The sequence below is a fragment of the Aspergillus undulatus genome, assembly GCF_047715775.1.
Source record: "Aspergillus undulatus strain CBS 261.88 unplaced genomic scaffold BDV17scaffold_27, whole genome shotgun sequence".
NCBI lineage: Eukaryota > Fungi > Ascomycota > Eurotiomycetes > Eurotiales > Aspergillaceae > Aspergillus > Aspergillus undulatus.
The window spans coordinates 327,318-353,137 of NW_027396631.1; the positions used below are offsets into that span (position 1 = coordinate 327,318).

General features: G+C 49.0%; 7 protein-coding genes across 7 annotated transcripts; 2 read left to right on the forward strand and 5 right to left on the reverse strand.

The window, feature by feature from the left end:
• Nucleotides 1–3,669: 3,669 nt before the first annotated feature.
• On the reverse strand, nucleotides 3,670–7,318 carry BDV17DRAFT_291827 (ankyrin repeat-containing domain protein; the record flags this gene model as incomplete). Its single annotated transcript, XM_073762211.1, has 2 exons — nucleotides 3,670–6,851; nucleotides 6,928–7,318. The coding sequence occupies 2 exons, from the start codon at nucleotides 7,316–7,318 to the stop codon at nucleotides 3,670–3,672; spliced, it is 3,573 nt and encodes a 1,190-aa protein (XP_073615175.1).
• A 2,774-nt stretch (nucleotides 7,319–10,092) lies between these two features.
• BDV17DRAFT_264785 (uncharacterized protein) lies at nucleotides 10,093–10,900 on the forward strand. The gene is made up of 4 exons (XM_073758075.1): nucleotides 10,093–10,341; nucleotides 10,396–10,551; nucleotides 10,663–10,689; nucleotides 10,746–10,900. The coding sequence occupies exons 1-4, from the start codon at nucleotides 10,108–10,110 to the stop codon at nucleotides 10,863–10,865; spliced, it is 537 nt and encodes a 178-aa protein (XP_073615176.1). The 5' UTR covers nucleotides 10,093–10,107; the 3' UTR covers nucleotides 10,866–10,900.
• A 1,924-nt stretch (nucleotides 10,901–12,824) lies between these two features.
• Nucleotides 12,825–13,682, forward strand: BDV17DRAFT_282123 (uncharacterized protein; the record flags this gene model as incomplete). The annotated part of the gene is made up of 4 exons (XM_073760148.1): nucleotides 12,825–12,966; nucleotides 13,101–13,171; nucleotides 13,202–13,585; nucleotides 13,638–13,682. 4 exons carry the CDS (start codon nucleotides 12,825–12,827, stop codon nucleotides 13,680–13,682), a joined length of 642 nt encoding a protein of 213 aa, XP_073615177.1.
• A 2,018-nt stretch (nucleotides 13,683–15,700) lies between these two features.
• BDV17DRAFT_282124 (uncharacterized protein) lies at nucleotides 15,701–17,089 on the reverse strand (the record flags this gene model as incomplete). The annotated part of the gene is made up of 1 exon (XM_073760149.1): nucleotides 15,701–17,089. One exon carries the CDS (start codon nucleotides 17,087–17,089, stop codon nucleotides 15,701–15,703), a length of 1,389 nt encoding a protein of 462 aa, XP_073615178.1.
• A 280-nt stretch (nucleotides 17,090–17,369) lies between these two features.
• On the reverse strand, nucleotides 17,370–19,191 carry BDV17DRAFT_100866 (FAD-binding oxidoreductase). Its single transcript, XM_073753682.1, has 2 exons — nucleotides 18,053–19,191; nucleotides 17,370–17,997 (listed from the first exon to the last, which is right to left on the reverse strand). The coding sequence occupies exons 1-2, from the start codon at nucleotides 18,948–18,950 to the stop codon at nucleotides 17,507–17,509; spliced, it is 1,389 nt and encodes a 462-aa protein (XP_073615179.1). The 5' UTR covers nucleotides 18,951–19,191; the 3' UTR covers nucleotides 17,370–17,506.
• A 588-nt stretch (nucleotides 19,192–19,779) lies between these two features.
• On the reverse strand, nucleotides 19,780–21,393 carry BDV17DRAFT_264792 (uncharacterized protein). The gene is made up of 4 exons (XM_073758076.1): nucleotides 21,029–21,393; nucleotides 20,736–20,969; nucleotides 20,602–20,676; nucleotides 19,780–20,529 (listed from the first exon to the last, which is right to left on the reverse strand). The coding sequence occupies exons 1-4, from the start codon at nucleotides 21,238–21,240 to the stop codon at nucleotides 20,121–20,123; spliced, it is 930 nt and encodes a 309-aa protein (XP_073615180.1). The 5' UTR covers nucleotides 21,241–21,393; the 3' UTR covers nucleotides 19,780–20,120.
• Nucleotides 21,394–22,146: 753 nt separating this feature from the next.
• Nucleotides 22,147–22,920, reverse strand: BDV17DRAFT_264794 (uncharacterized protein). The gene is made up of 2 exons (XM_073758077.1): nucleotides 22,712–22,920; nucleotides 22,147–22,650 (listed from the first exon to the last, which is right to left on the reverse strand). Exons 1-2 carry the CDS (start codon nucleotides 22,791–22,793, stop codon nucleotides 22,562–22,564), a joined length of 171 nt encoding a protein of 56 aa, XP_073615181.1. The 5' UTR covers nucleotides 22,794–22,920; the 3' UTR covers nucleotides 22,147–22,561.
• Between the last annotated feature and the right edge of the window lie 2,900 nt (nucleotides 22,921–25,820).

Sequence of the window (25,820 nt, forward strand, 5' to 3'; positions counted from 1 at the left end):
TCACTCAGCTCTTTAGAGACATAGCGATGTAAAGTTTATTCCATGTTTGTAAGATCTTAGTATTTTTTTTTATCGAGGGGCCGAGTTATGAATAGCGGACCCTTTCTGTTCCCATAATCTATACTAAAATTCCCAGCATTAATATTGTCTTAGTAAAACACCCTATCCATGTACATGTCGTACTTCTACCATTGTTGACAGTAGTAATACCAGTGCCATGACTATAATATCTAATATATACTAACTGTCTGTATTTGGATCCTCCAAGCCAGAAATAGCCCAACTAACCGTCTCTAATAGATTTAGATAGCCTATAAACAACCGGCCCAGGCGATCTTGTATCTTCCGAATGGATTCTTACGCAACCGAGAGTCCCGCGGCTAGTTACATGGTTATCTTCGCAGTCCAGAGTGTTCGTTTATGTGTATGCATATCGACCCGGTAACCAGGCAAGCACCTGATTGGACTCGAATCTGAGCTCTCAGCTAGAGGATCGTGATCGAGCCTCCATGTGTAGATATTCCCTTCGTACCTAGTTATGTAATTTCCACGTGGTGTTGGAATAATGTGGCAGTTGGGGTTAGAGTTAAGAGTTTCGGCAGGAGCCGGAACCCTGCAGTTGGTGCTGGTGGCCTAAACCCAGGATTATGTACTGGGCGAAAACTCGGGTTAGGTCGGAGATTGGAGGTTGTGATAGCAATCACTCGAATTGGAGAGGCGAGCAGGTGTGCAGGTGTACAAAGTCTGAGAACCCGGAGCCATCGCTATATTCGGAGTTATGTATATTCAAAACGGCCAACAGTGACCTCGAGAATTGTCAGTAGCTCAGCAGAGCAGGTTGAGCAGTGCGTTTGTCTTTCTTTTATGTCTACTCATTTTGGCTTGCCGCGCGGATTGGTTTCGGATAATTGGGAGCCGTTTTGCAGGATCGGATGTTGCGGTCCCAGGAGTATAGCTAAGATCTGTTGGTCTTTCTATCCTGTCACTGGAGCACCATAATTGGCGCTCATTGTAAAGATTATAACTTAGACCTACTCCAAATTAATATATTTGGTCCATAATAATAGGTTATGCTCTTCTAACTATCCTTGTTGAGTTCTCAAGAACTATCTCCAGGTAGTCTAGATTATATTCAAGAGATAGCCCGCGACTGCTACTAGAATATTGCGGGCTGACCTTGAGAAGCCCACGACGCATAGGGTCTCTGTAGATATCATATCCTAGATACAGAGAAGCTATAAGTACGGGATCTCAGGACGGCGTGGGTAGATAGAGTATCCTAGATGTTCCAGATCGATCATAGACATCTCGGGTCATACAAGTCCCATTGTACGCAGCCTGTACAACGACGACCGTGACCATCATCACCTCCTTGTGGCAGAATCTTGAACTCCGTGCACATAGTTGATCATAGTCACATGTCTCTTATGCAACTACTTATAGTCTCTCTTACCTTCTTCCCCTCTTTACAACACTGAACAAACGCCTCTCTTTTCCCAGCCGCCTCTTCTTTACCAGGGCAGAATCGCCCTTCATGAATAGCCCGCCGTCGCCTTCGCCTTCCCCCTCATTATGTAGTGCCACCTTGATCATTACTACCCGACTTGGACTTCCTGATCATGAATAAATAACTATCATACCCCTTGTGACAGTGTACATAGAAGCCCGGAGCGGCCCCCAACGTACACTATACTACTAGCTTGCTCGAATATGTGTCCACGGGATCCAGCCCTAACCGAGCAGTCGCGACTCCCCTCCTAGACACTGCGTTATTTCATTACGTGAACCAGCAACGAACATTCCATCCAGTGCACGGCAATTTCATATCAAAATAATCCAAATATCAAGGTTTGATTGCAGCACTGCCACATTCTTAAACAAATCAGCTACATAAGTCATTGTCTGATAAGAACAAGTACATACGACCACAGGGTGTGGAGAACAGGGCTTCCCGTCCGCTCAGCCGTACTTAAGCCACACGCCGGCTGGTTAGTAGTATGGTGGGTGACCACATGCGAATCCCAGCTGTTGTATGTTTTTACTTTTTTTGCGAGTGGAGCGAGCAGTGTTTCTATGTTTTTATTGTTCTTGTTTTCAGGCTTTCACCTAAACAGCCTGAAGCCCTCTAAAATTCGCGTATAACAGCAACTTAGAACAAGCACTTATTAACGTTGATTGCTTGGTGCGTGTGCAATGCATGCTCTGCCAAGATTCATGCCTATACTATCACTTCTGCCACTGCGGCCACCTTTAGTTATAAATGATATGTTTATTATCATGACTGCCTGCACGTCATGATCTCGAACGCGACGAGCAGCAGGGGACTGATTAGTAAGCGGGAGCGACATAGTCGTGAGTATTCTGCCGTACGTCGACCGCTTACCCATCTGGGTTAGTCTCACTCCGCGAGGGTCTTCCTGCGTGTTTGTCTACGATCCTCTTTGAATGTCTTCATGCTTTGAATTCCGTACATAAGAGTACCAGATAGAATAATTCAAGTCTTCTGATAGACTCGCCGTCTTATTTATTATGTCTGCCCAAGCAGGGTGCTTAAGATGAAATCCTTGGGAACAATTTGCTGGTGCTTGATATACCTTTTAAACAAGGAGTCAAGGACAGGAGGGCTTAAATTTCAACTGGGGCACTGGATATTTAGATCTCCCTCAGTGACGCCAATAGTGAGACTATTAACGAGGTATGTATAGAAGGCGCCCAGTTCAGCTACCAAATTCAGCATCCTGCTATAGCGAGTGTGAAGAAGACGCGTTGTAACTATAACCATAGAGATAAAGAAGCAATCATCATTCCCGGGGGGAAAAGAATGTCTTCTATGAGCCCCTCCCAGGCGCAAACTAGTGTATTATTAGCGGCTATGAGTGTCTGTCTGTAGCTACTTAAGTTATGATACTACTTCGTCCTCTTAGCTAAACCATCCTCTCCAACGTCCTCAACAACCCATCCGGCTCCGCAACCCCCTGTACCGCAGTCTCATCCGCATTCCCCGATGGCCGGATATGCGCGACATCGCCGTTCGCAAACATGATCCGGATCCCATCGGTGTAGTCAATCCGCACGATCGTGGAACCCAGCGGCGGACGAGAATACGGTCTGCAGCTGGGCCTTGATCGAGGTGAACGCGTCGACGTGCGAGTCTGAGAGCGCGACTTTCAAGAGTGTTGCGTCGAATGCGGTGATCGTCGCGTTGCTGTATGTGACTTCCTGGATACCATAATCAGCCATCCCACCCCTATCAGCCTGCCTCTTTTATGTTTTTACCCATTACCAAAATTCTGCTGGTAAAGCAGGAACAGGCTGTCCCATCTGAAATTTCGGGAAGGACTCAAAACCTGATACTATACAACTAGGACCGACGGCGAGAGCAAGACGAAAGTGCTCTGTGTAATCTATTCTCTCATTGAGCATTGACAACAGACACCTCATTTGCACTTCCTGAACTCGCGAGCAGCAACTCCATGAGTATGATTCCTCAAATCCGCGTACCACATAGCGTCTCTTCCCTCCGCATCCGTCAAGGTCACGTCTGTGCCCCCAGAATCCAGAAGAAGGGCTACAATTTTCGTGTCTTCCTTTAACGCTGCGATCATCAACGGGGTACAGCCGTCCTCGTCGCTAATGTTGGGGTCCGCTGAGAACTCAAGCAGTAACAACTCAGGTTGTTCCGTTCTCGTTTGTTCGGTTCACGTCAACTTTTCTTGTTTCGAGAAGCAGTCGGACGAGGCCCTCGTCGCCGTTTCCCGCTGCTTCCATCAGCGGAGTCCACCCCTGTTTATCGGGAGCATCTGCGTCGGCTAAGTTGTCAAGCAATGTTTGCACGATTTGCGATTGGCCGCGCCTTACAGCACGGTGCAGGGCAGTTCTGCCGTATTTGTCTGTCGCGTTGATGTGGACTTTGCCCGAGTCGATCATCTCTTGTGCGATATCGCTACGATCCAGTATAACTGCATATGTGAATGCCGTCTCGCCAAAGCGGTCTGGGATATTTGAATCCGTGTCTTTGATCTTCAGCAAGGCGCGGACAAAGTCCACATTTTCCCGCAAGACACTGTAACTCAGTGCTGTTCTATTATCGTCGTCTTGAATATTGACATCGCAGCGTCCGGAATCAAGCAACTTCCAGAACAAATTTGTCATGCGCTGCTGGCAGGCAATAATCAGGGGTGTCTTCTCGCAGGAGTCTCTAGCATTGCATATATCACTTTTTGACAACTTGATGGAGTCAACAAAGACTTGAATCATCTCCACATCATCAGCCTGTATCGCAGCACCAAGGGGTGTCTGCCCATTCCGGTCCAGCGTGGAGACATCGACGACTCTCTTCGACTGCACTAGCACTTTGACCGCAGCTGGATTGCGGGACTCCACGGCAGCTTGCAAAGCGCCCCTCCGCCAGCTGTCGCGCAGATCTGTCCTCACCAGGTGTAGGTTTAGAAGGCGAGTCAGCACGCGGTCATTACCCTGCAGTGCCGCAATTAGGACTGTATTCTGGCCGTCAAGATTTCGAGCGTCGGAGGCAGCCCCAACCTCTCCTTCTAGAAGCTCTTCAACCACAGCAGTGATCCCAGTAAACGATGCGATCCACAACGTGTTGACGTTGTGAAAGTCGACAAACTCCGATGTACCTTCTGAGGAGTGGTATAACTCTTTCCAAACCTTGCAAAGGTGGTTCTGAGGATCACAAAGCGGGCGGACTCTCTGCGCGAGATCCTTGTCGCTATCCAGCCCAGCTCTCTTGATGTGCTGAAACCAATTCTCGGCCACGTATTGCAGAAACTCCCCATGCTCGCCGACAACAGTCTTGATTTGCGAAGAGTAGTCAGTTCCTTCCCCATGTTTCTTTGAAAGCGCAATACCCGGCTCAACGACCAGGTCAAAGTATTTCACGCAGCTCCATGCGAGAGCTTGGTGGGATTCCATCTCAGTAATCGGTGCGCTGCCGGTATCCCCATCGTCGCGAGGGAATCCCTTCTCCATGAGAAAGTCCCGCGCGGTCTGATGTATGAGGTAGACTCTACCTGCACTAATAGTGACCAGAAACCCACACCGATTGCGCAAGGTCAGTCCGAGGTCATGATAGACCCGTGGCGGCTTGGAGGAAGACACATCGAGCTGTAGCGAAATATGCATCTCTCGCAACGTAAGCGGACGGCTCGCAGCGAGAATTATGCAGAAGGCTTTCCGGATCCATGGCCTGTATTTGGCCTGGGAGGCGTTAAACGCCGCCTCGTATGCCGCTTCGACGGATCGTGGGAGGACGCTAATAACCTCATCAATTGAGTCTTCCGAGTTCTCAAAGTCGTCGTCATTAATTAGTTCAAAGATCGCATGCGTCCAGAGATACGTTCGCTGTGCGGGGAGAGCCTGGAGGCGCTTCACGAGATGGAGCATCGTGGTCTTATCTAGACGCCCTTTTGCCTGCAGCTCCGCGGCGCGCATCTCGATTACACGATTTACCTCGCTTGAGATCGTGCCAGCGTGATCTGCGGCGGAAATGTGAGAGTCTGGCACGGCTTGAATTATTTGATGAAATTCAGACATGATACTAGTGCGTGGTTGCGTCGTAACGAGGAAAGTGAACTTTTGTCTTTTTCGACTCTTTTCCCAGAGCTCTAGAAGCTGCTTGATAAAGATAGTAGAGTCTGATGTAACGCACTCGTCCAATGCGTCGAGGATGACAACTACGCGGCGAATCTCTGGGTCACTGACTATCCCCGAGAAGATGTTCCACAAATCACTGACCACGTTTACCAGTTTTTCCTTATTTGCCCTGTACGGCTTTAGAACGTGCCGTATTGCGTCGGGGTTCTGCGCAATAAGCTGGTGGATGAGCGCGCAGAGAGCCTGGCGGACCGTATTTTGTGTCTGCGCGTCGAAGAAGAAATAACACACGACGGGATCGCGAGACGAAACTTTGCCCTGGAGCCGACTGTCGACCAAATAATTTGCAAGGACAGACTTGCCAAATCCTGGATCCGCCGAGACGACCAGCGGGAATAAAGCTGGCTTATCCAACCATTCGAGGTAGGAGGGGTGTTCGAGGAACCAGCCACACGTCCCCTCGACCCGGTCTTCAATTTGAGTCTTGTAGCTCTCATAATAGTCATCGGGACCATTGCTAGTGAGGCGGAAGAGCTGGTGGCAAGCTTTTCCCTCCTGGTCGAGTTTCTCCAGCAGCGCCTGCATCTGTTTCGTATGGTCCAGCTGTTCCTGCTGGACCTCGAGGGTTTTCTCAGCGAGGGGCAGGAGAGACTCGAGAAAGGTGTTGCCTTGGTCTATGCTTTGGTGGATTTTGTCCACCGTGCGCTGCCGAATGGCTGAATCAACCTGGTGCCAGTCGCTGTTGAAGTTACCCTCCAGAGTTTCAATTTCCTCCCGCCATTTAGTCCAATCTTCCCAAGCAAGCATGCCCTTGATAATTTCCCGATTGTATAGCTGTATCACCGTCATAATCTGCAGCTTCAACAACTCCCCGAACAGCTTGAGCAGATTTTCATACAGCCTCTCCTGTAGCACCGTCTCCTCGGGAATGTACGTCTCCAAGGCGATATAATATCGCAGCCGTCGTGTTGCAAAGTCGAATCCATCTCGAATGGCATCCTCTGCAGCTTGTAAGTTGGTCACCAAGGGAAGGACAATACAGACCCCGGCCCAGATCAGTGAGGCCTCGGGGGATACTTTCACAGCCTGGTCGACAAAGCCCCGTGTCTTGTCAATGACTTTGGACGCCGTTTCCAAGCCGCGCTGTAGTGTGGTTGTCTCCTCTAGTTTCTGCAGGCCTGCTTGGATCAAAAAGTCGTGCTGCATCTGCCTATCGACATCTTCACCTGTAGGCTCTGAGGAGCAGAACAAACAAAAGAAGGAGAAAGTTAGATCCACCTGCTCAAGGTAGAGATAGTCAAGAATGCTTACTCTGACGTTTCCACTCGCTGCTCAAAAGAATCGCATACTGCTCTCGAAGCTCCGGGTCCAGTCGGTCGTACGCGCGCTGCCAAATGTGTTCCCGGCCGCTGGGCTCTAGAGGAACTTGGTCAAGGCCACCTTGTGGACCTGGCTCAGAGGCTCTGGCAATTACATCGTTCTGGTCTTCGGCAGGTGCGTCTGCGGTATTATGCTCCTGCTCAATGGTAGCAGCAGTGTCATCATCATCATCATCATCATCATCATCATCAACATCAACATTATCCTCAGCCTGGACGGGCTGCTGCTGCTGCTGCGGCGGCGGCGTCGGCGCGTCGGCGTCTCCTCGTTCTTCGCGCTTGGGCTTCCTCCCGAATAAGCGTTTGAGGCGACTGAACGACATGTTGCTGTATGGTCGTATTCGTCTTTAATGTGATGGGGAAAAGAGCTTAATCAGAAAGTGCGCAATTGAAGATTGAGAGAAAGAAAAAGACAACGACCGCAATGGTCAGTTAGGTAGGCAGTTTGATGATCAATTGATGAGCTGGCATAGCGGGGATTCCCTTTCAAGTGCTCCGGCAAGCCACATCACATCTGCAAGATGGGATCCTCAACTATTTGTACGAGTTTCCGCTTTCGATCTAGTGCTTATGTTAGATTCACTTGGATAGTCTTCCACCTTTGGCTTGCGATACAGTAGGATAAATCTTCAATTGCACTTTCTTGGCCGCCCGACCCTTGCAGGGGTACCCATCGTCTGGAACAACCTGGTTTGCTCTCTGAGACTGGCCTGGCCATTCTTGTTGAAACCAATTTGTTCACAGCGTCGCTTAGTCTGCTCAGGGGTGCATGTGTTAGCTAACAAGGCTCAAGTGAGGGTTCTTTCTGTCAAAAAGCAAAGGATGTCCTGCTTAAGGTCTCGAAGAGGCCTTAAGATATTCTAAGATCAAGAGAAGAAAGGTTGAGTTCGTAAATGCACTGGATAACGTTGGCAATTTGACTAGCTTGGTTATTCTGAAGATAAGACACGAAGAACAGAAACTAATTACAGTGGTAAATGAGCGTCCTTAAATACCCTCTGTCCATCATATCTTGGCTATGATCCGGTCATACCTGGAGTATACCCCGATCATACTCATGGTCTGAAGTATCATACTTAGGGTATGATACTTGGCTTAATCCAGTTTAGCATCATATCCTTGTTATGACGTCGGTCCATCATTCCTCCGTTCACGTCACACGTGCTAGCAGTGGCTCGGCAGGTCGATTGGCTGTAGTCGGTGCTTTCCTGACAATAAGCTTTTTTAAGAGGCGTTGTGCCCTCGTACCAAGCCCCCCCGCCTTGTATATCGTACGCATCTGAATCATTGTCTTTCAGGAGCACTCTGAAGGTACCAGATACTACCAAGCTATAGTAGGCCTCGCCGGAAATTTCTCGGTTCACAAGAAAGAGCAGAGACCGGTTTGTGGATAAATCAAGATAAGCCAACGCCAACGGCGTTGGCAAGGGCCATGCACGAGGGTTGCATGGTGCCGATCTAATTGAGATTGATATGGTCCGTGACAGATGGTTCTAGATGAGGGTCATGTTGAACTTTTTTGGACACCGCACCTACAGACTAGTCTATCTATATCGAACCTTAATCCACAGACATACGCAGCGTGGAGGTAGACAGACCGCCATGTCCCGTAGTGGCCGGGCCAGCGGGGAGACTTTGCCATATCGCGTCGGGATTCTGGCTCTCCCTAAGCATGGAGACCGCCAGAGTATTGGATATGGAGCATGGCCATTAGTCTTGCCGGTCGGTCATGGTCTGTTTGCTCTTACACGAGGGCGCCGACTTTGTACGGTGGCCAGTGCTCCGGCCGAGGCAACGATGGCCCCTGCTGCACCCAGGCTATGGATGCATTGCCGGGGCGGAACTAATAGTTTTAGGCTTCTATCGCGAGTCAGCTTCCTTTCTTCCGACCAGACGAACGACACAGATCCTAGTAGCCGTTGAAAATTAATAAAGCAGGAGTACACATGTTAAGCTTTTCCGACCTGCAGTAGGTCGATTGCTATCTCCGGAGCCAGAGTTATCTGTCTCCTATAAGGCTTGACCTGCTTTAAAAGGCATGGTCCACGGGGAGAGAGGGGAGGGGAGAGGGGCAAGGGGCGAGGGGACTTTACGTGCAGACTGAGAGGTAGGTAGACAGTTGGAATGGTGGTACCTCGTATTCCGATCGACTCGCGATGGAGACAGGGCCCCTATTAAGACCCAAGGGGGCTGAGAGGCTGAGATCCTGCTGGGCAGATCTCGGGCCACAGGTGGTCTGTTCAGGGCTTGCCTCACTGGGTAACCTCGTCAGGTAACCTCGTCAACCTAGTCAGGACTTCAGGACTAGGTTACCCAAACAAGGGTCTTGAAGGACCTGATAAGGTGCTTGAGAAGCTCTGCGCACCGTCTCCAACATGACAAGAGAACGACACGGCCCGTGGTGAAACCTACTACCGCCACCGTCTCCACGAGTAGGGGAGCTCGTGTCAAAAATTTCAACAACGCCGCCATGCAGGAACAATGGTTTCTTCCAAGCGGGCCGGCTTGGCGATATCTGCGGTGATTACGCGTTGGAAATGAGCAGTGCCAGCCAATGACTGACAGTCTGTTACGAGCGCTGTGGACTTAGACCGGGGAACGTGTGGATCGAACTCAGTTTGCAGGAAGATCTGTAGCCACTAGTATCTCACCAGCGCACGCTTCAGGGCAAACCCCCCCTGCGCCGTGAATATGGAGGGCTTTTGCTTCAGGGCACTCCCATGAGTCATGGCTTCCACTTTAGCTCTTCAGCCCTGGCACTTTGGCACAGCTTCGCTTCCAAATTCTATAATAAGACTAGTGGGATTGGAATTGGGATTGAGATCGGGTGGCGCCAGGAGCTTAGTAGCGTATAAGCATGAGATGAGCCGGTGGGCCCTCGGCGATCAGCCAGACTATGGCCAACTACTGTAATGACTGGCATTGGCAGGGTCCATCTGGCCGTTTAAGCTTTCGCCAATTCTCCACGGTGGTGATAAAACAGGTGACCCCAGACAGTGGCTGTTGAGTGTAGTTAAGTAGTCTCTGTGGGAAGCAGAGGGCAGACTTGCCACCGTGCGTGCTCAACACCATCTCTCCGAAAAAGAGAGAGAGGGAGAAAGAAAGAAGCACCATGGCCGCCCTTATTCGAGCCTTCGCTCTGCTTCAGAGCGACTACGGCCAAAATGAAGCTCGTCAGCTCGTTCCCCGACAAGCGCAGTTCATTGAGCCCGTCAACGGCTCAACAAAAGCCGGCTTCATTGCCATGGGTATCTGCGGCGTTATCTCCTTTATAGCATCCCTCAGTCTATTTCTCTTCCTTACGTTTCGCTTCATCTTTTGGTCCCGCTACTACAAGCAGCCGCTCGTGCATAACTAATATATCGTCCTAATCTACAATCTCCTCCTGGTCGATCTCCAGCAAGCAACTGCGTTCCTCTTGTGCCTTCACTGGGTGGCCAAGGGCGCCGTCTACTATCCAAGTGCGGCGTGTGTCCTCCAGGGATGGTGGATCCAAACAGCCGACCCGGGGAGCAGGCTCTTCGTTATCGCGATCGCGATGCACACGGGCGCCGCTGTCCTGAGAGGCTGACAGCTACCGTACCGGGCTTTCGTGGGATGTGTTATCGGGCTGTGGGTGTTTATCCTGATCCTAGGCTTCATTCCAGTGGGACTCTATGGTCGCGAGATATTCGTCATCTCTGAAGCTGCCTGGGTAAGTCACCTACCGAACTCTCCTATCCGAGTCCAGTCTACTAACACCCTCGCCAGTGCTGGTTAAGCCCCGCGCATGAAGACGAGCGCCTCTGGGGCCACTACCTATGGATCTTCCTCGCCGAGTTCGGCACCGTGGTCCTCTACAGGCTAATGTTCTTCTACCTGCGCCGCTGAATAATGCAAGCCGCAAAGCTCCGCGCCAACCACGGACACCACGAGAGCCTGAAGCGCCTTAATCGCGTCGTTATCTACATGGTTATCTACCCCTTTGCCTACATCCTCTTGTCTCTTCCCCTCGCCGCGGGCCAAATGTCCAGCGCCCGCCACGTCGTGCCGAGCCGCGCATACTTCGCCGCCGCGGGGTCCCTCATGGCATTGTCCGGATTAGCCGATGCGGTAGTCTACGCGCTCACAAGGCGCCAGCTGCTCCTCGATACGGACCTGAGTAGGTCGGATGGGCCGTATGCGAGGTATACGTATTCCGGGTCGCATACGTATCATACGCAGATCACTAGTACGACTGGGGGCCGGGATCGGAAGATGGGGTCAAGATTCCGGAAGGGCATGCAGACGCTTAATAAGACCATACAGGATGATCGAGACGACTCGACGGAGGAGATCGTAAAGGGTGCTCGGAGTGGGGCGGGCGATGTTGAGCTGACGAACATGAATTATACGGGCCCCGGTGTGTACCAGGAGACCACGATTGAGATTACACATGAGGCAGCGGATTCCCAGGAGTTTCACCATGACCATGACCAGCGGGAGCGGCATAGTGGGTGAGCAGGGACACTCTTCGATTTGATTACTACTGGTCGAGCTTGACCGATTTCTTTGTCTCATATCTACTTCTATCTACCACCTTTACTTACTACTTATGCCAATGCTAATGTTAATGCTAATATACCACCCTTTTCTTCCGTCATTGAGTCTTGAATTTTCTGGATAGCCTACTAAGGTAACCAATAGATCTGGGACATGAGTGAATGTATTAGGGGCAGGTTAGACAACTTGCCCTCGTACAAAGGGCTGCACGGGTATCCACTCGGTTCCTGACGTTATACTAGACCAGGTTTATCCACACTACGGGATCAGCTTTCGGCATATTCATCATGTAATCACCGCGATTAGTCTACTAAGCTCTGTATGAGCCAGGTTCAACGCAGTGGGAAGTGGTCTCATCCAATGAAGAACAGTACTGGCCAGTTGTAGGCCATTTCACCACACGCTCACAACCTGAACTTCAACCTGGATGCCTCTAGCATCTGTCGCACGAGCAGTTCAAAAGTAGCTAGCAAGCGCCGCTCGAGGGCGCTTATGACTCTCATGAATATCAATAAGCTCGAAAATCTTCACTGCGGGCTTCAGTTAAAACCAGATTCCATAGAAGAGGAGGCGCGGGAGAAAGACCTTGGCGATTGAAACCCTAGACGAAGAAAAACTTCCAGGATTCAAACTTGACTGCTAGGCCCGTTATGTTTTTGATGCTTCGGTTGTGTATCTAAGTGTATCTACTGCATCTTGGACCTCATGCCAATAGCATATGTAGCGAAGATGTCTACTCCGGTACATAAATTCAGCTCATCGTACGGGATGTGGTTGGGTTCCTGGTTTATTTCCTACAATTGTTAATTGTCTCAAGCGAACCCCCGGCCAGGTAAGGACTTGATTCAAGTGGGGATGGTGATAATAGTGTGGTAGGGCCCGAATCAGGCGGAGTCCAATTATGCTGTTGGCTGCTTGGAGCAGTTACTCTATAATAATTTCCTATACTAGAGTTTCTTAACAAGTGTTGCACCCGTTTGCAAGCCAGCTCCTGGGCGGCCAATAGGCCTTGTCATGCTCTGCCTCGCCAACTAGGCGCATAGTAATACTATTTATTATACATGGAGCACTATAGCAACTTTGGTAAGCAATTTCTTTATAGTAGTAAAGACAGTTCTTACATTGGAAGATGGCTGGCGGCCATTACAGCGGATCTTTAAAGCCCGGCTGACATGCACGTTAGTCCCTTGCAGAAATTCCCTGGTTGGAGGTTACATACCAGACAAGACATGCCAACTTAACCGGGCGGGAGGATGGCATGATAAAGTCTTTCTTCCTATTCCCTCCTCAACTTGTCCGGCTGTCAACATGACTTTCTTATCTGTCAACCTATACTATAACCTGGGCTCCTTTGGCCACACCATCACCACCACCAGCGCCAACACCCAGACGTGGTTTAACAGGGCCCTGACATGGGTGTATTTATTTAACCATGTTAAAGGTGCCTATTGTTTCAAGCAGGCAATCGCGCACGATCCATTTTGCCCAATGGCCTACTAGGGCCTGGCATACGCAGTCGGCCCCAACTACAACAAGCATGGGAAAAGTTCGATCTAGGCAACTTGTATATATCTGTCTAACAAGGGCACCAAGCAGCACAGTGTGCCCTGAAATTCACCAAAGATGCCATACCATTAGAGCGGGCCTTGATTAAGGTGATTTAGTTTTGGTTTCCAACCAATAAGCCTGCCAAGGATTATCCTGTTGTTAACCAGGCTTATACAGATGCCATGAAGCCAGTTTACAAGGCCTTTGGAGATAAGGATCTAGACGCTGCGGCTCTGTATACTAATGCTCTAATAAATATAACCCCTTGGGCACTGTGGGATCTATTTATGGCCAAGCCAAACCCAAAGGCTTCCACCATGGAAGTCAAGGCAGTGCTGGAAGACATGCTTGCACGAGAAGATAATAATATGCATCTAAATCCTGGGCTGCTTTATTTTTACATCCACTTTATTAAGATATTACTAACACCAGAGCTTGGGATAAACACAGCAGATTACCTGCGGGACCTTGTTCCCAATGCCGGCCACATCCATTACATGCCCATGCATCTGGACATCCTTGTTGGAGACTGGCAGTGCTTGATAGCCTCAAACCACTGCTTAACCCTTGTAGACAACAAATATTACCACTGCGGCACCACAGAGGCAACAGGGATAAAGACCATGCCCATCCCAAGGCCAAACAAAACCCCCTGTGTAAGGAAAAGGTGCCAGGTCTATAATACCACACTGGCGCATAGCAAGCTTGCCGTTTCCAGGATTGTCCTAATGAACATGGTCTTGCAAATGCCAAAGCAGTGCGTAATTAAAGTTACAATAGGAGAGACCAGGAATGTTGCTATTAGACTTAGGGAGCCAACAAATGCATAATCCAGCCAAGAGGCGCCTTTGAAACTCCCATTGTCCAGGTAATATGCGAGGAAGACAGTGTATGCAGAATTGAACCCCTACAAGTGCGCAGAGGATACCATGCCTGCAACCGCGCAGACCCAGCCATAACCTTTATTAGGTGGTTCTTCGCCCGATGCCATTGCATAAAGTATCCGAGTAGAGGTTGATAAAGGTAGAGTTGAATCAAGTCATGCCTTGTAAGGGGATAAACTTGGGAGTGGCTATAGGTTATGTAGGAAAGGCGAAAAATGAGAAAACCCAGCCAGCGACTGTTAGCCATCAACAGGAAGGTTATACACCACTATGGCCCAGACCAGCGAGATATTACAAACAACTCAGCACTGGCTAGGCGCACGGTAGCTCTTCTGGAATATACTCTCAAACACCGATGTCTCTTTAGCGGCCGGTGATTAACTGTGAGGATCCTGTCACTGCTTTAGGATCATACCACTGCGCTAAAAAGGCACAATGGAAGATCGTGAGATCTTCCAGCAGTGATACTATATAGGAAGGAACCGCAGGGTCCTGACAGGCTACCCTTCCCAGTCGAGGTTTCATCCCTAGAACTAGACTTGATCACTTGCCGATGGCTACAATTATTATGAGGATGAATGCGGTCGCAGGTGAAAATTGAAGCAAGTCATTCCTGCGGCATATGGCTATCCACATGTGCCTGTCTAGATGTTACGGCACCGCCAATCGGAGTGTGTAGTCCAAACTAAGTAAGATGTGATGGCCCGGGACTTTATCATTCCCAATGTATACAGGTTTCGGCAGGCAAAGTATAAAGTAGTCTTTCTGTCCACGGCACACTCTTCCATTTTTTCTTCCATCGTACGCAACCTTGTCTATACCTTTTGAAGATGCACCTTCTTGCTTTAGCGACTGTCACCCTCCTGGCTGCGGTTGTCTCCTGATTCACCAAAGGACGCTACCCACCTCTTATTTTATGAGCATACGACTGCCATAAATTCATACTTTCCGCGTTGTATATACGCCGCGATGTCAAATAAAGAGCCCATTGGTAATTTACTTGACATGTCATACGAAGAATTTGCCAAAGTGTATGCGAATATATAGCATTAGCTCGGTCTTGATGTTTGATTTAGTTCTCTACCTCTTTACCATGGTCCTATGGTCAAGATAAAGATAGGACCCACGGCCTATGATGTGTCTTAAGACACTTTCTGCACCCGTTCACCATATTTTGCACAAATGTTCAACGGGAAGTTCAACGAAGGGCAAGAACAGTCAGCAGTACTGGAAGAGATTGAAGGAGATGTATCAAATCGAAGTTACCGCCAAAGCCGCCGTGGCCTGAATGCCTACGTTATATCAAGGATGAAGTTGTCGGTCTCCAGACATTAAACATCCATATTATTGCTATCCTCACAAACCACACAATGTCTTTACAATGCTTTAATACTGATTACTGTCCATGCTCCGAACTTAGTTGAAACCGGATATCAATGCGACTCTTTCCCTGAATTAGTCCTAAGAGTATTTTCCCTCGAAACGGTAGAGGACGCTTAAAACGAAAAGTTATACAAGTCTCCCACATGGCCTACATAAGCCCAAAAAAAGTCCAGCAATTCTACTATGTACAAGCAACAGGCAGCGAAGCAGAGAACCCGACAGCAGACCGACATGTCTTCTGGGTGTAAAAGAAAAGAATATCAGGGAGTGGTACTCTGCGCCTTGCTTGGGAGAGTATTTCATGAGCCCTCACAAAATCATGGGCGTACATCCAAAGGACTAATAGCACAGTTGTGACAAAGTAAAGCCTCATGTTAGAAGCAATCGCCAATTCCTCTGCAGCGTGTGTGATAGCCAGAAGGAGGGGTTACCACTGTCTCGGGCATCCCAGAGTTCTTCAACGAGCTGAAGGGCCATTAGATTTGTGGGAAGGCGATTCATAGAATAGATGGCTCGCAGTCTTCCGCGCACTTCATCGCGCAGGAAGTGATCCGACTCGGTCAACTCGGATCCGGCTGCGAGAAGAGGGAGGGATTGAAAATTAAGGGAGTACGAGGATGCAGGGATTAGTAGCAGATGGCGGACTGTCTCTTTGGCGTAATGTAGGATCAAAGACTCTTGTGCTTCAGTCACAGCCAGATCCGTAGGACAACCTCTCTGTGCATGTGCACGAGATCGACAAAGGAAAACAAGCCCGTGGTTGCGGAATGCTTCATATAAGTGACCCAGGTCGGGATTTCCGGGACTCGTCGCACAGGTACTAAGCTGAGCCTCCAACATGGCTTCTTGCGTCGGGTTGCGGTTCTGTGGCATATCATGTACCTCTCGGCAATATCGTCCGACATTTGCTATGATAAGGAGTAGTCGGCTACATGTTCCGTACATTGGATGGTGCCAGTCTCCCATCCTGTGTACCATGAGAGATATGTTCAATAAGTTGAGACCCTGTTGTTCACATGGATCCACCAAAAATGAACTGCACATGTCCCAGTAAAGATATATCCCCAGGCAGAGTCGAACCACAGGATCATTAGTCGTCGACATAGATATGTCTTGGAGCATACTGTTGATCAAGGCGCGGGCAGCAAATAAATGTTGTTTTCCATAATCCTCTGGGTTGGAATCAGCAACTTGCGTCAGAGCTAGTAGCATAATGGTCAGAAAGTGTGTGTAAGGAGCGCGCTGATTTCGAATCATCTCTCTTCGAAGGCAAGCTATGGCTTTGCCACGTTCCTCAAGAGCCAGAACGGGAGTCTTGGCCGGGAAGTACTGCTCATGGCTGGCACTGACTGACTGGATAGCATGGAGAAGTGCGGGCGATTGGGCAACGTGTTCCAAGATAGGGAAAGAGAACGGATTATTTTCAGGATCTACAACGGACGCTTGACTGACTTTCTCTAGCCAATACTGTAATAGTCTTGGTTTGACATGCGTTTTAGGCTGCAGTGCAAGCCATGGGGACTCGACTTGCCACTGTGTCAGCCGCGGGGCTGACGAACAGACAATACCTTGACGTTGACACCGCTTGCACATCGGATAAGCCTCGTCGCATTTGACCCGTTTTGCCTTGCATTCTCGACAGCCCAATTTGCTTTTGTTTCGCGGTCGACCTGGTAGAGACTTGTGCTCTTGCTGCGTGCTCGAATTTAAAGAAGAGCTGACTATCGCTTGCTTGAATTGTAAGCGTGGGAAGTACATATCTTGTCAGAGAAACTGTTGGCTTTGTGTGTGTTGTTCTTCAATAGTGACATTGGAGATGAGGAATCTGGTAAAATCTGCCGGATCACCAGGGATTGCCACATCGCAAACGGATTACTAAGATCAGTGATCACCTGACGCATGTCCGCTGTCGGAGCATACGGACGTCCCTTCACGCGAGGTTTTCACCGAAGCTCGCGCGAGTTGTGTCCACCGTCCCTTCGCCTGACCTGGGTTGATCTCGCTTATTCATTACTTAGTAGGCAGTTACCTTAGATAGTTGGATGTAGTTAACGGTCGCCCGATCACAGAGCCATCCATCGCTTCGCACAATCTTATTGGTCCGCAAAATAAACTAGGACACTAAAGCCACTTCACGGCGGAGCCTCTACAAGAGAGTATGATATCCAATTCCATTCAGCATCCATTCAGACCGGGCAGAGCATGGTGAAACAGATTGTTCGGATCTAGTCGTGCCTTCAACTGCCGCAGTCTTAAGGCCTTCTCCTCGCCGAAGAATCGTTCGATGTCCACTTGGTCAGGTGGCCAAAATGCAGGGAACCCTCCTCGCAAGGAAAGATCATTCTGATCAACCGCTTCCTCCAACTCTATGACCCATCTGGCTGCACTTGCAAGCTCCTGTTCATCAACCCAGCCTGGCCTGGTGCCCCCATGGAGGCCGAGAATGACATGTTGGTATCGATTCGGAAAGGCCGCCCCGACAGTATCGGCGACTTGGTGTCGAACACCCTTACCGTGATTATTGTGGAAGATGACAGCGGACAGCGGATGCGGTGGAGGGTGCTGTGCGAGAATGGTGCCAACATTCTGTTGTATACGATCAACGTTTCGACTGCGGAAGAAGGTTCCCGACGACGAATCACCCAAGCCATAGGCGGCTGGTGTAGCTTGATACAGGTCAGTTAACTGGAGTCCATGTCATAATGGAAGCATAGAACTCACTCTCCATGACCGTGTTCCCCAGAACCCTGCCAGCCTGCATCGTCTGCTCAAGGAAGCTTTTCGCAGGGCCGAGGTCTTCGGTGGGCGAAATCCAACACCAAAACATCACCAAACAGGGCTCTGCTACCGGAATTGGAGCCATTTCAGGATTTACGGCGATGGCATCTCCGCTGAACTCATCAGGGAAGTCATCATCTAAGAGCCTTTCAATCTTGTCCATGACAGTTGCGGCCTTGGCCAGGGGGAAGGCTAAAAAGCCAGCGTATAGTTTGGGCACTGGGTATACCTTCACGCGAAGCTCCGTGACGATGCCAAATGTGCCAGCCCCAGCGCCGCGGAGTGCCCATAGTAATTCTGAATCTGCGTTGGTGTCAACCACACATCCCCCGGCCAAAACCACTCGAGCTCCAAGTATTTGATCAACCCCAAACCCGTATGTTCCAACATAGAAGCCGTACCCTCCGCCACATGCCCAAGAGACATAGCCGACAGACTTTGCCTGTCCAGTAGGGGTGAACAGGCCGTGAGAATTGAGGGTTTCCTGCAGGTGGCCGGCAATCACTCCGCCACCAACGCGTGCGCTAGCTCGGTCCGATGCGACACTAACCGTGTCCATGTCGCGCATGTCGATAAGAATGCCCTTGTGGACTACGGAGCGGCCAAAGAAGTCGTGACCGCCTGAGCGAACAGCAAAGGGGATCTTCTGTTCGGTGCAGAATTGAACCAAGCGTGAGACATCTTCTTCTGTCCGTGGCCGAGTGCAGACCGATGGTTCCTCTTTCAGCGCATGGTTGTATAGTTCGAGACAGTCTTGATAGTGCCTGCCTTCAGTGTATACCGAGAGGCCCGGCTTGAGATGCCGCAAGCGGTCTTCGACAGATGACTGATTGTTTAGCATATTCAATCATTTTGTCAACGGTCAGGGGCGGAAGACTAGTTTTATGATATGGTCGGTCAGTCGGTAGATTAGGGGTCAATATGTTGCATCAAGGCATGATTTCAGCATTGGCAAGCTAGGCTCGATAATGACGACATATTCGGTTGACTAGTGGTTGTGTCCGTGGGAACCTTGGAACTTCTCCATTTATTTTTACCGTTTCTGGACAGATCGCGAGGGTCTTGTCCCACTCATCTGATTAGCGTCCTCATTCGACGTGGTTGGTCCACTCGATGATGATCCACCTCGAGGGTTAACCAGAACGCTAACGCCGCATACTCTTTGTAGGCAGCTCAAACTCTACTTGACGCCTCCGCATCTCAGTTGTCTTGAGGGGCCTGACCTACATCCTGTCTCGAAAAACCAATAGTATTACTGAAAGAAACGGCATTTCGGCAGCAAGAATACACCCCTCTCCAAAGCCCGATCGCTGGGTGGGAAAGAATGGTCTGCGCTGAGGGAAACAGACTGTGCTTAAACCAGAATCTCAGCCAGCCAATTCTATACGCGCTGCTCCATCCCGGGAGGTATAGTCCAATGTTATATACATCTCAAGTCTTAGATACGCGTCTTCTTATGCTGACAGCGGGGAAGAGGAAGAGCAAAAAACTCAAATGTGGGAAGAGGCAGCAGCGTTTGCGCTGTGTTTCGCACATGCATTCTGAGCTGGCCCAGTGATATTGACTTCATGCTGCGTAGCGCGCCCAGTTTGGAAATAACGCTCTTACCCTGGAACGAGTCCAAAAGAACCGTCCACAGGCCTTTTTTTTTTTTTTTTTTTTTTTTTTTTTGACGCCTGCTTGCAAGGAACTATTGACATCAATAAGGAAAGGTCCCGAAAACGCATCCAAGTGTCTTCAAGCAGGTGAACATGTGACTGGATAACTTCTCAAATTTTTGAATTGGTATGTGTCTGCAGTAGGCTTCATTCTACAAGCTCTTCGCCGACCACGCATGCCCTCCGGCCAAGTCTACCTAGCGGGGTGCTTGAATGTTGTTCGTCAATTGGCAGACAGCATCCGAACCGAGCTCAAATGGATCCCAGCTCACCAAGGAATTAATGGAAACGAGACGCTGGACGAACATGCAAAGAAAGCTGCACAAAGACCACCATCACCGTCTGTACATGTCTCAGAGCATCTTTTTCAGGTACTCCGACACATGATCGGGTAGGGCTCTATAGCTTTCCAATCTTCCCCCTATGACAAGGTCCTCTAAACTTGCTTTCCTGTAGCCCTTAACTTCCCATAAATCACCGGGAAGCATCTTCATCATTTCTCCCGTTCCCCAGATTTTGCGGCAATAGGCCGGGACAGCGAAATTACTCTCCCTGCTGATACAATCCTCAATCGTTCGATTGACTTCTTCTAAGCTTCGTGTCGCAATAGAGGGGTCTCTGCCGTTCTTCTCTTTCATGATCGCAGCAATTTCCATGCCTGTTGGTGCAAGCTCTGACAAGGTGATGGTCCGGTTCTGTATAGTGTGTATAGGTCTGGAGGTAAATATGTCGACGTACGCAGCTGCTACGTAGTCCTTGGTGCTTCAAGGAATTAGTTTAATCAGACCGAAGGGATTATTTAGATGAAGGAGTCTCTGGGTAAATGTTACGCACCACATAGTGACTTTTTCGCTAGCAGAATTGCCGGTGTAGACCAATATGTTGTTCTGCAAATCAATACCCACTGCCCTATAATTTGTGGAAGTCAGTTACGGATAAACATCCCGAGTGGTCGGTTGATGACTGACGGTGTATTTAAGGTGAATTCAGCGAAATTTCCCACGTGGATGACGGAGGTTGGAATTCCAGCATCCTTAGAAGCCTTTTCGACATTCGCTTTTGCCTTCATACAGGGCATGCGCATGCCCTGCTCACAATATCGTAGACAAAGATCCGAAGGGGAGAAAAGCTGGACATTAGTCCTAGGGATGGCTTTCACAAAGCCATACTGGCTGTCGGTTCCCCCGTCTCCAACAAGAGAACTGAGAAATCCATTAGCATAGATTCGAAAAGGTACAGATGCGCCGTAGCTCTGACTGACATCACAATGTCTATATCTTGCAAGGCACCAACCAAAGCGTCTTCATCAAGAACGTCGACTTCAATCTTTCTCACATGTTCTGGGAGATTGGAAGTATCCGAGCTAGGGCGATGCAAAACAGTAATTGGAGCTCCCGAGGCAATTAGAGCAGCAACAACTCGAGAGCCAACGAATCCACGGTGACCATAGACAGCGATACGGTTGAAGGCCATGATTGAAAGACAAGAGGCGTTTGGAAAAGAATGTTCAATTGGTGTAGAAAGTCTTGGGGTAGGGCCGGTTTGAAAACTTATATCAAGATAAACAATTTCGAGCTCTGAGAATATGATCTTATATAACTCCCAACAAGAGAAACTGCGGGTTCTAGAATGAGCGTGAGTCACCTTCTCCGCTTTGTAAAAAGAGTAGCCGGCCCACTTCATATAGGTCCGCTTACATCGAAGCGCGGACCCCGGCCGCACCTCACAGTTCCGCCAAGAGCAACAGGTTCGCAATTTGGCCTAAGGAGGAAGATAACTTACCCCTAAGGGGAATAGATTCCCTATAAGGCTAATTTTGTGGTGGAGTCATTCTACGTAATGATCGTCGCTTTACAAGGGCACAGGTAGATATATAGCTTATCCACTTTATAAAATTTCCTATTTGGGCCATTTCGCGAGGTTGTAGGATTCAAGTCTCCTCGAACCTGAGGCGATGTGCCCACTCTGCCAAAGGATTTCTTTGATCTCAGACTTCACCGGCAAGGCAGGTGAGGCGAGATATCCCCGTTGTCTATATTCATTTGTCCCGCAGCCTGAGAACCTTCTCCAAGTGTTGTTCTGTATGCTCGTGCAGGCTTAGGCACGTAGATTGCAAGTACGCGCCTAAACTTAACAGCTTGTTTTATACTGAAGCTTTATCTTCGTCCCCCATTTTCCTCCCACTCCCCCTAACTGGCTCTAATTGAGTTCCGACCATGCACCTGCCTACGTGCATCAGCTAGCTACTAGCCCCATAGGAGTCCAAAGGAGTGTGTTTGTTCTCTGGTGATAGGAAATAGTAACATATCTCACCATCAATGTTGTTTTGTCTCGTATCATGTTATATCATGTCCTATCTCAATTCCTCCGCGTTGATCTCCCGGTCAAGTTCTTGGAGTATGCCCTAAGTAGTAGAATAAGTACCCCGTTCGTTAGGACGCGCTGCGACTAGCTGCAGAGCTTCGGGTGTATTCTATATAGTTGAACTGTATTATAAGCTTCAGTCTCTTTCCCACAAGGCAGTAATAACCCCATTTAGAAAGCCTTTTCTTAATATCCGGCCATTCAATATCAGTCTTAGGAATAATGGATGTATCAACTAACACAATCCTTTTATGTGGATATTTGGCGCATGATTTCTCCCACAACTTTGGTTGAAGGATGATTCTCCAATAAGGTCTAGGAGCAAGAGCCAAATCTTGCTCTGTATCTTGAATTACAGTCCTTGTGTTACAAGTAACCTTCCATTCAATCTAATACAGGTCGGTAGATCCTCGTCACCACGCCTTCGCTTCTACCCAGTCTCCATATTGTAGTGACGAAAGTTCATCTGTTCGCGAGGGATCCGTTTGGCAACAAGGAACTTCAGCTGGAGTTGGAGGGCTGGTATTAATGAAACTAAAATTAGGGCGTACGACCAAAGTTTCCAGGGGTCGGTGCATACTGTGGCAACTCGTCCCATCGCCATCGGATCGGGGAGTTGGGGCGATCCGGTCATCGGCGTTTCCATCATGCGTTATTCGCATTAGTGCGAGGAGTCGTTATTGCCTGGAATGGTAAGTATGGCGTGAGTAACAAGTGCGGTTGTACATCCGAATCTCAAAGTCTATCAAACAGCCCATTTTGATGACGCGAATGTTGTGAATGATTCTGAAGATCCAATACCCGAGGCAGATGGAACCCGAGCGCGGGATCTGAAGCACGTGAATGCTAAACCCTTATCAAAGGATATGATTCTTGGTCCGGTAGCTTCCAGATATATTGGGTGTAGAGGTAAGCGACTCCTTCAGCATTAATAGTAACTTGGCAGGCAATTAGGTGCTTCATCTTGGTTAGGCGGTCCACAACAACCAGAATTGAGTCAAAACCTTGACTATCAGGCAGGTGTGTTATGAAGTCCATAGAGATATCTTGCCAGGCTTGTTCAGGGACAGGTAAGGGCCGTAGTATTCCTTGTCGAGCTTCGCGGGATGGGGTGACTCTCCAACAGGTATGGCAGTTCTTTACCCATCGGTCCACATATTGATACATATTTGGCCAGTGGTATTCCCGAGCTAGAAGCTCGTACGTGCGGGCTCTTCCAGGATTCCCAGAAGCAGGTTTATCATGAGCCAGGCGGGTTAGTTCTGCTTTTAGGTCGTTATTATCAGGGATAAACAGGCGGATTTGATAGAACAGGAAGCTCCCATTTCTTTCACAGCCAGCCAGGGTGATATCTGGGTGTCGAATCTGCCCAGTAGCCAAGGCCTTCAGGATTGACCGCACGGTAGGGTCAGATTCGTACGCAGTGCAGGTCAGGTCTTTAATATCAGGTGGTAGCTGGAGTTCTTCTTCATCTCTAAAGGATACTGATCGTCTCGTTCGGATTGGAGCAACTGGGATCACCAGTTCGGCGGGTTCGGGCGGTTCGGCGAGTTCAACAGGTTCGGCAGGTTTGGCAGGTTTGGCAGGTTCAGCAAATTCAGCGGGTTCAGCAGGTTCAGCAGGTCCAAGTAGTCAGATGGTATCAATGTTCTCGCGCTTCAAGACAGTTTGGCTCTGGTGAAGCAGGCGCTCATCCCCCTCTTTAGGAAGATCCTCTGACCTCCTGGTCAGGGCATCAGGGGTGGCTCCTTATTTACCGGGACGGTACACAATCTTGAAGTTAGATCGGGACAGGAATTCGGACCAACGGGCTTGTTAACGGTTTAATAACTTGGTAGACATGATATACTCCAGGTTTTGGTAATTAGTAATGACTTTAATCAGGCTAGAGGTTCCTTCCAGCTCAGGGCGCCATTCTTTAAAGCAGCAGATGATTGCTAGCAGCTCCTTGTCATAGATCTCATAATTATACTTAGTAGAAGAGTGTTTCTTAGAGAAGTAGGCGATGGGTGTAACGGGCGTAGGTAGTATTGTTTTCGACTAGCTGTCCTTTATTCACGAGTATCACAAGCTTAGAGAAGGAAACAAAAGAAGAAGCGCAAATATCCTCCTCCTCCCTTTTATCTGACTTTTCGGATCTGTATACCGACGGATCTCTTTCCCGAAGCTGCGAGGCTGCAATTCCAAAGTTGTATACTGACGTTGCAGAAACCTTATTTAGATCTTTGGAACCATTCCTGGTTGAGGGCATGGCCGACAACCAAAATCCAGGCCATAGCCTGTGACAATCTGTCAAGGAAAGATAATATCTCTCTGGGGTCTTTGTCTTACTGCATGGACCCCAAAAGTCCATATAGACTCTCTTCAAGGGTCTTGATGCCCTTGGAACTTCTGCGTGGTTCTGTCTCTTCACGCTCTTTGCCTGGATGCATATCTTACAGGTCTTTAATTCCTCAATCACCTCTTTCCCAGGTGAGAGTCCTAGTTTCTTCATCATCTGCTTAAATCTGGCCTTTCCCGGATGGCCTAAACGTCAATGAAGCAATTCAGAGTCAATTTGCTTCACAAGTCTTGCAGATTCTATGGTTCCAGGCTTCTCAAGCCTTCTGGCCAATGCATTCTTGCTTCCTACCCATCCTAGGTAGCTTGTTCGTCCGATATTATATCCTCTTGCTAGGATATCTCGTTTTTTGAAGAATCGGTACTTCTTCCTCACGTGCTCATTCCATATACCTTGATCCTGGAGAGCTTGGGTTGATAGGAGGGTCTGCCTCATCCTAGGCACATACAATGCATTTTGAATTCGGGCCACTTTCCCACTGCTCAATGGGATTCTCATTGTTCCTCTGCCAGCGATTTCAATGGATTTCCCAGCAGTTCCCAGACTGCCTCCATGCCTCTGATCTAAAGATTTAAATAGATCAATCTTGCCGCTACAGGTACTCGTTGCTCCGCTATCAATAATAGGGTCGTCGTTCCCCTTTAATTGGTATGCTCTCTCATTTGCTTCTCCTTCAAGCAGGTATTCAAATCAATCACTAATCTGTTCCTTTAATTCAACTCGATAGGCGTTCTCATATGCTTGGTGTGCGCTATCTCTAGTAGTTCCTCTGCTACTAGCGCTCGAATTGCTGTTGATATCTGATTCTTTATCTGCCGTACAGGCTTTTCCTCTCTGGCGGCCTTTATATCTTCCTCGGCCCTTATCTCTGCCAGTTCTTCTGAGGTCTTGTCTTGAACCTCTGCTGTTTTGGTTCTTTCGGCTGTTCGTTTCCTCTGGCTCCCTTTCCTTCTTAGGGGCTCTGCAGCCTCTTGCAAAGTGGCCTATCTTGCCACAATTGAAACATGACATCTGCTTCGCCCGGCTTGCAGACTCTTGGATGCTCTCTTCCTCTTTGGCAGTTCTCATCATGCTTTCCTGCTGCTGGAGCCTTGATAGGACTACTCCGCGGGTCAGATTCTCTTGTGCTAGAAGTAAGAACTTCATAGCATCGTACCCTGATGGCAGTCCATCTAGGAAGAAGATGAGAATACTCATGTTATCAAACTTTACTTTCCCGCTGCTAATATCCTCCAGCTCTGCATGATATTGATCCAGCTGCTGCATTGCCTCCTTGAGGCTCATATTTGGATCCATCTGCCAGCGTGTTACCTTCCGAATTGCATCGGTAACGTCGACTTGGGTTCTT

What these genes read in the sequence shown, in the direction of transcription:
- BDV17DRAFT_264785 (XM_073758075.1), top strand. Translation starts at nt 10,108, where the DNA reads ATGGCCGCCCTTATTCGAGCCTTCGCTCTGCTTCAGAGCGACTACGGC. An exon ending in GCTACTACAAGCAGCCGCTC is followed by an intron (nt 10,342 to 10,395) that starts GTGCATAACTAA and finishes GTCGATCTCCAG; the next exon opens with CAAGCAACTGCGTTCCTCTT. An exon ending in CGATGCACACGGGCGCCGCT is followed by an intron (nt 10,552 to 10,662) that starts GTCCTGAGAGGC and finishes TATGGTCGCGAG; the next exon opens with ATATTCGTCATCTCTGAAGC.
- BDV17DRAFT_100866 (XM_073753682.1), bottom strand. Translation starts at nt 18,950, where the DNA reads ATGCTAAACAATCAGTCATCTGTCGAAGACCGCTTGCGGCATCTCAAG. An exon ending in GGGGAACACGGTCATGGAGA is followed by an intron (nt 17,998 to 18,052) that starts GTGAGTTCTATG and finishes ACCTGTATCAAG; the next exon opens with CTACACCAGCCGCCTATGGC.
- BDV17DRAFT_264792 (XM_073758076.1), bottom strand. Translation starts at nt 21,240, where the DNA reads ATGGCCTTCAACCGTATCGCTGTCTATGGTCACCGTGGATTCGTTGGC. An exon ending in GAATTCACCTTAAATACACC is followed by an intron (nt 20,677 to 20,735) that starts GTCAGTCATCAA and finishes CACAAATTATAG; the next exon opens with GGCAGTGGGTATTGATTTGC. An exon ending in AGCGAAAAAGTCACTATGTG is followed by an intron (nt 20,530 to 20,601) that starts GTGCGTAACATT and finishes AATTCCTTGAAG; the next exon opens with CACCAAGGACTACGTAGCAG.
- BDV17DRAFT_264794 (XM_073758077.1), bottom strand. Translation starts at nt 22,793, where the DNA reads ATGCGAATAACGCATGATGGAAACGCCGATGACCGGATCGCCCCAACT. An exon ending in CGATGGGACGAGTTGCCACA is followed by an intron (nt 22,651 to 22,711) that starts GTATGCACCGAC and finishes CATTAATACCAG; the next exon opens with CCCTCCAACTCCAGCTGAAG.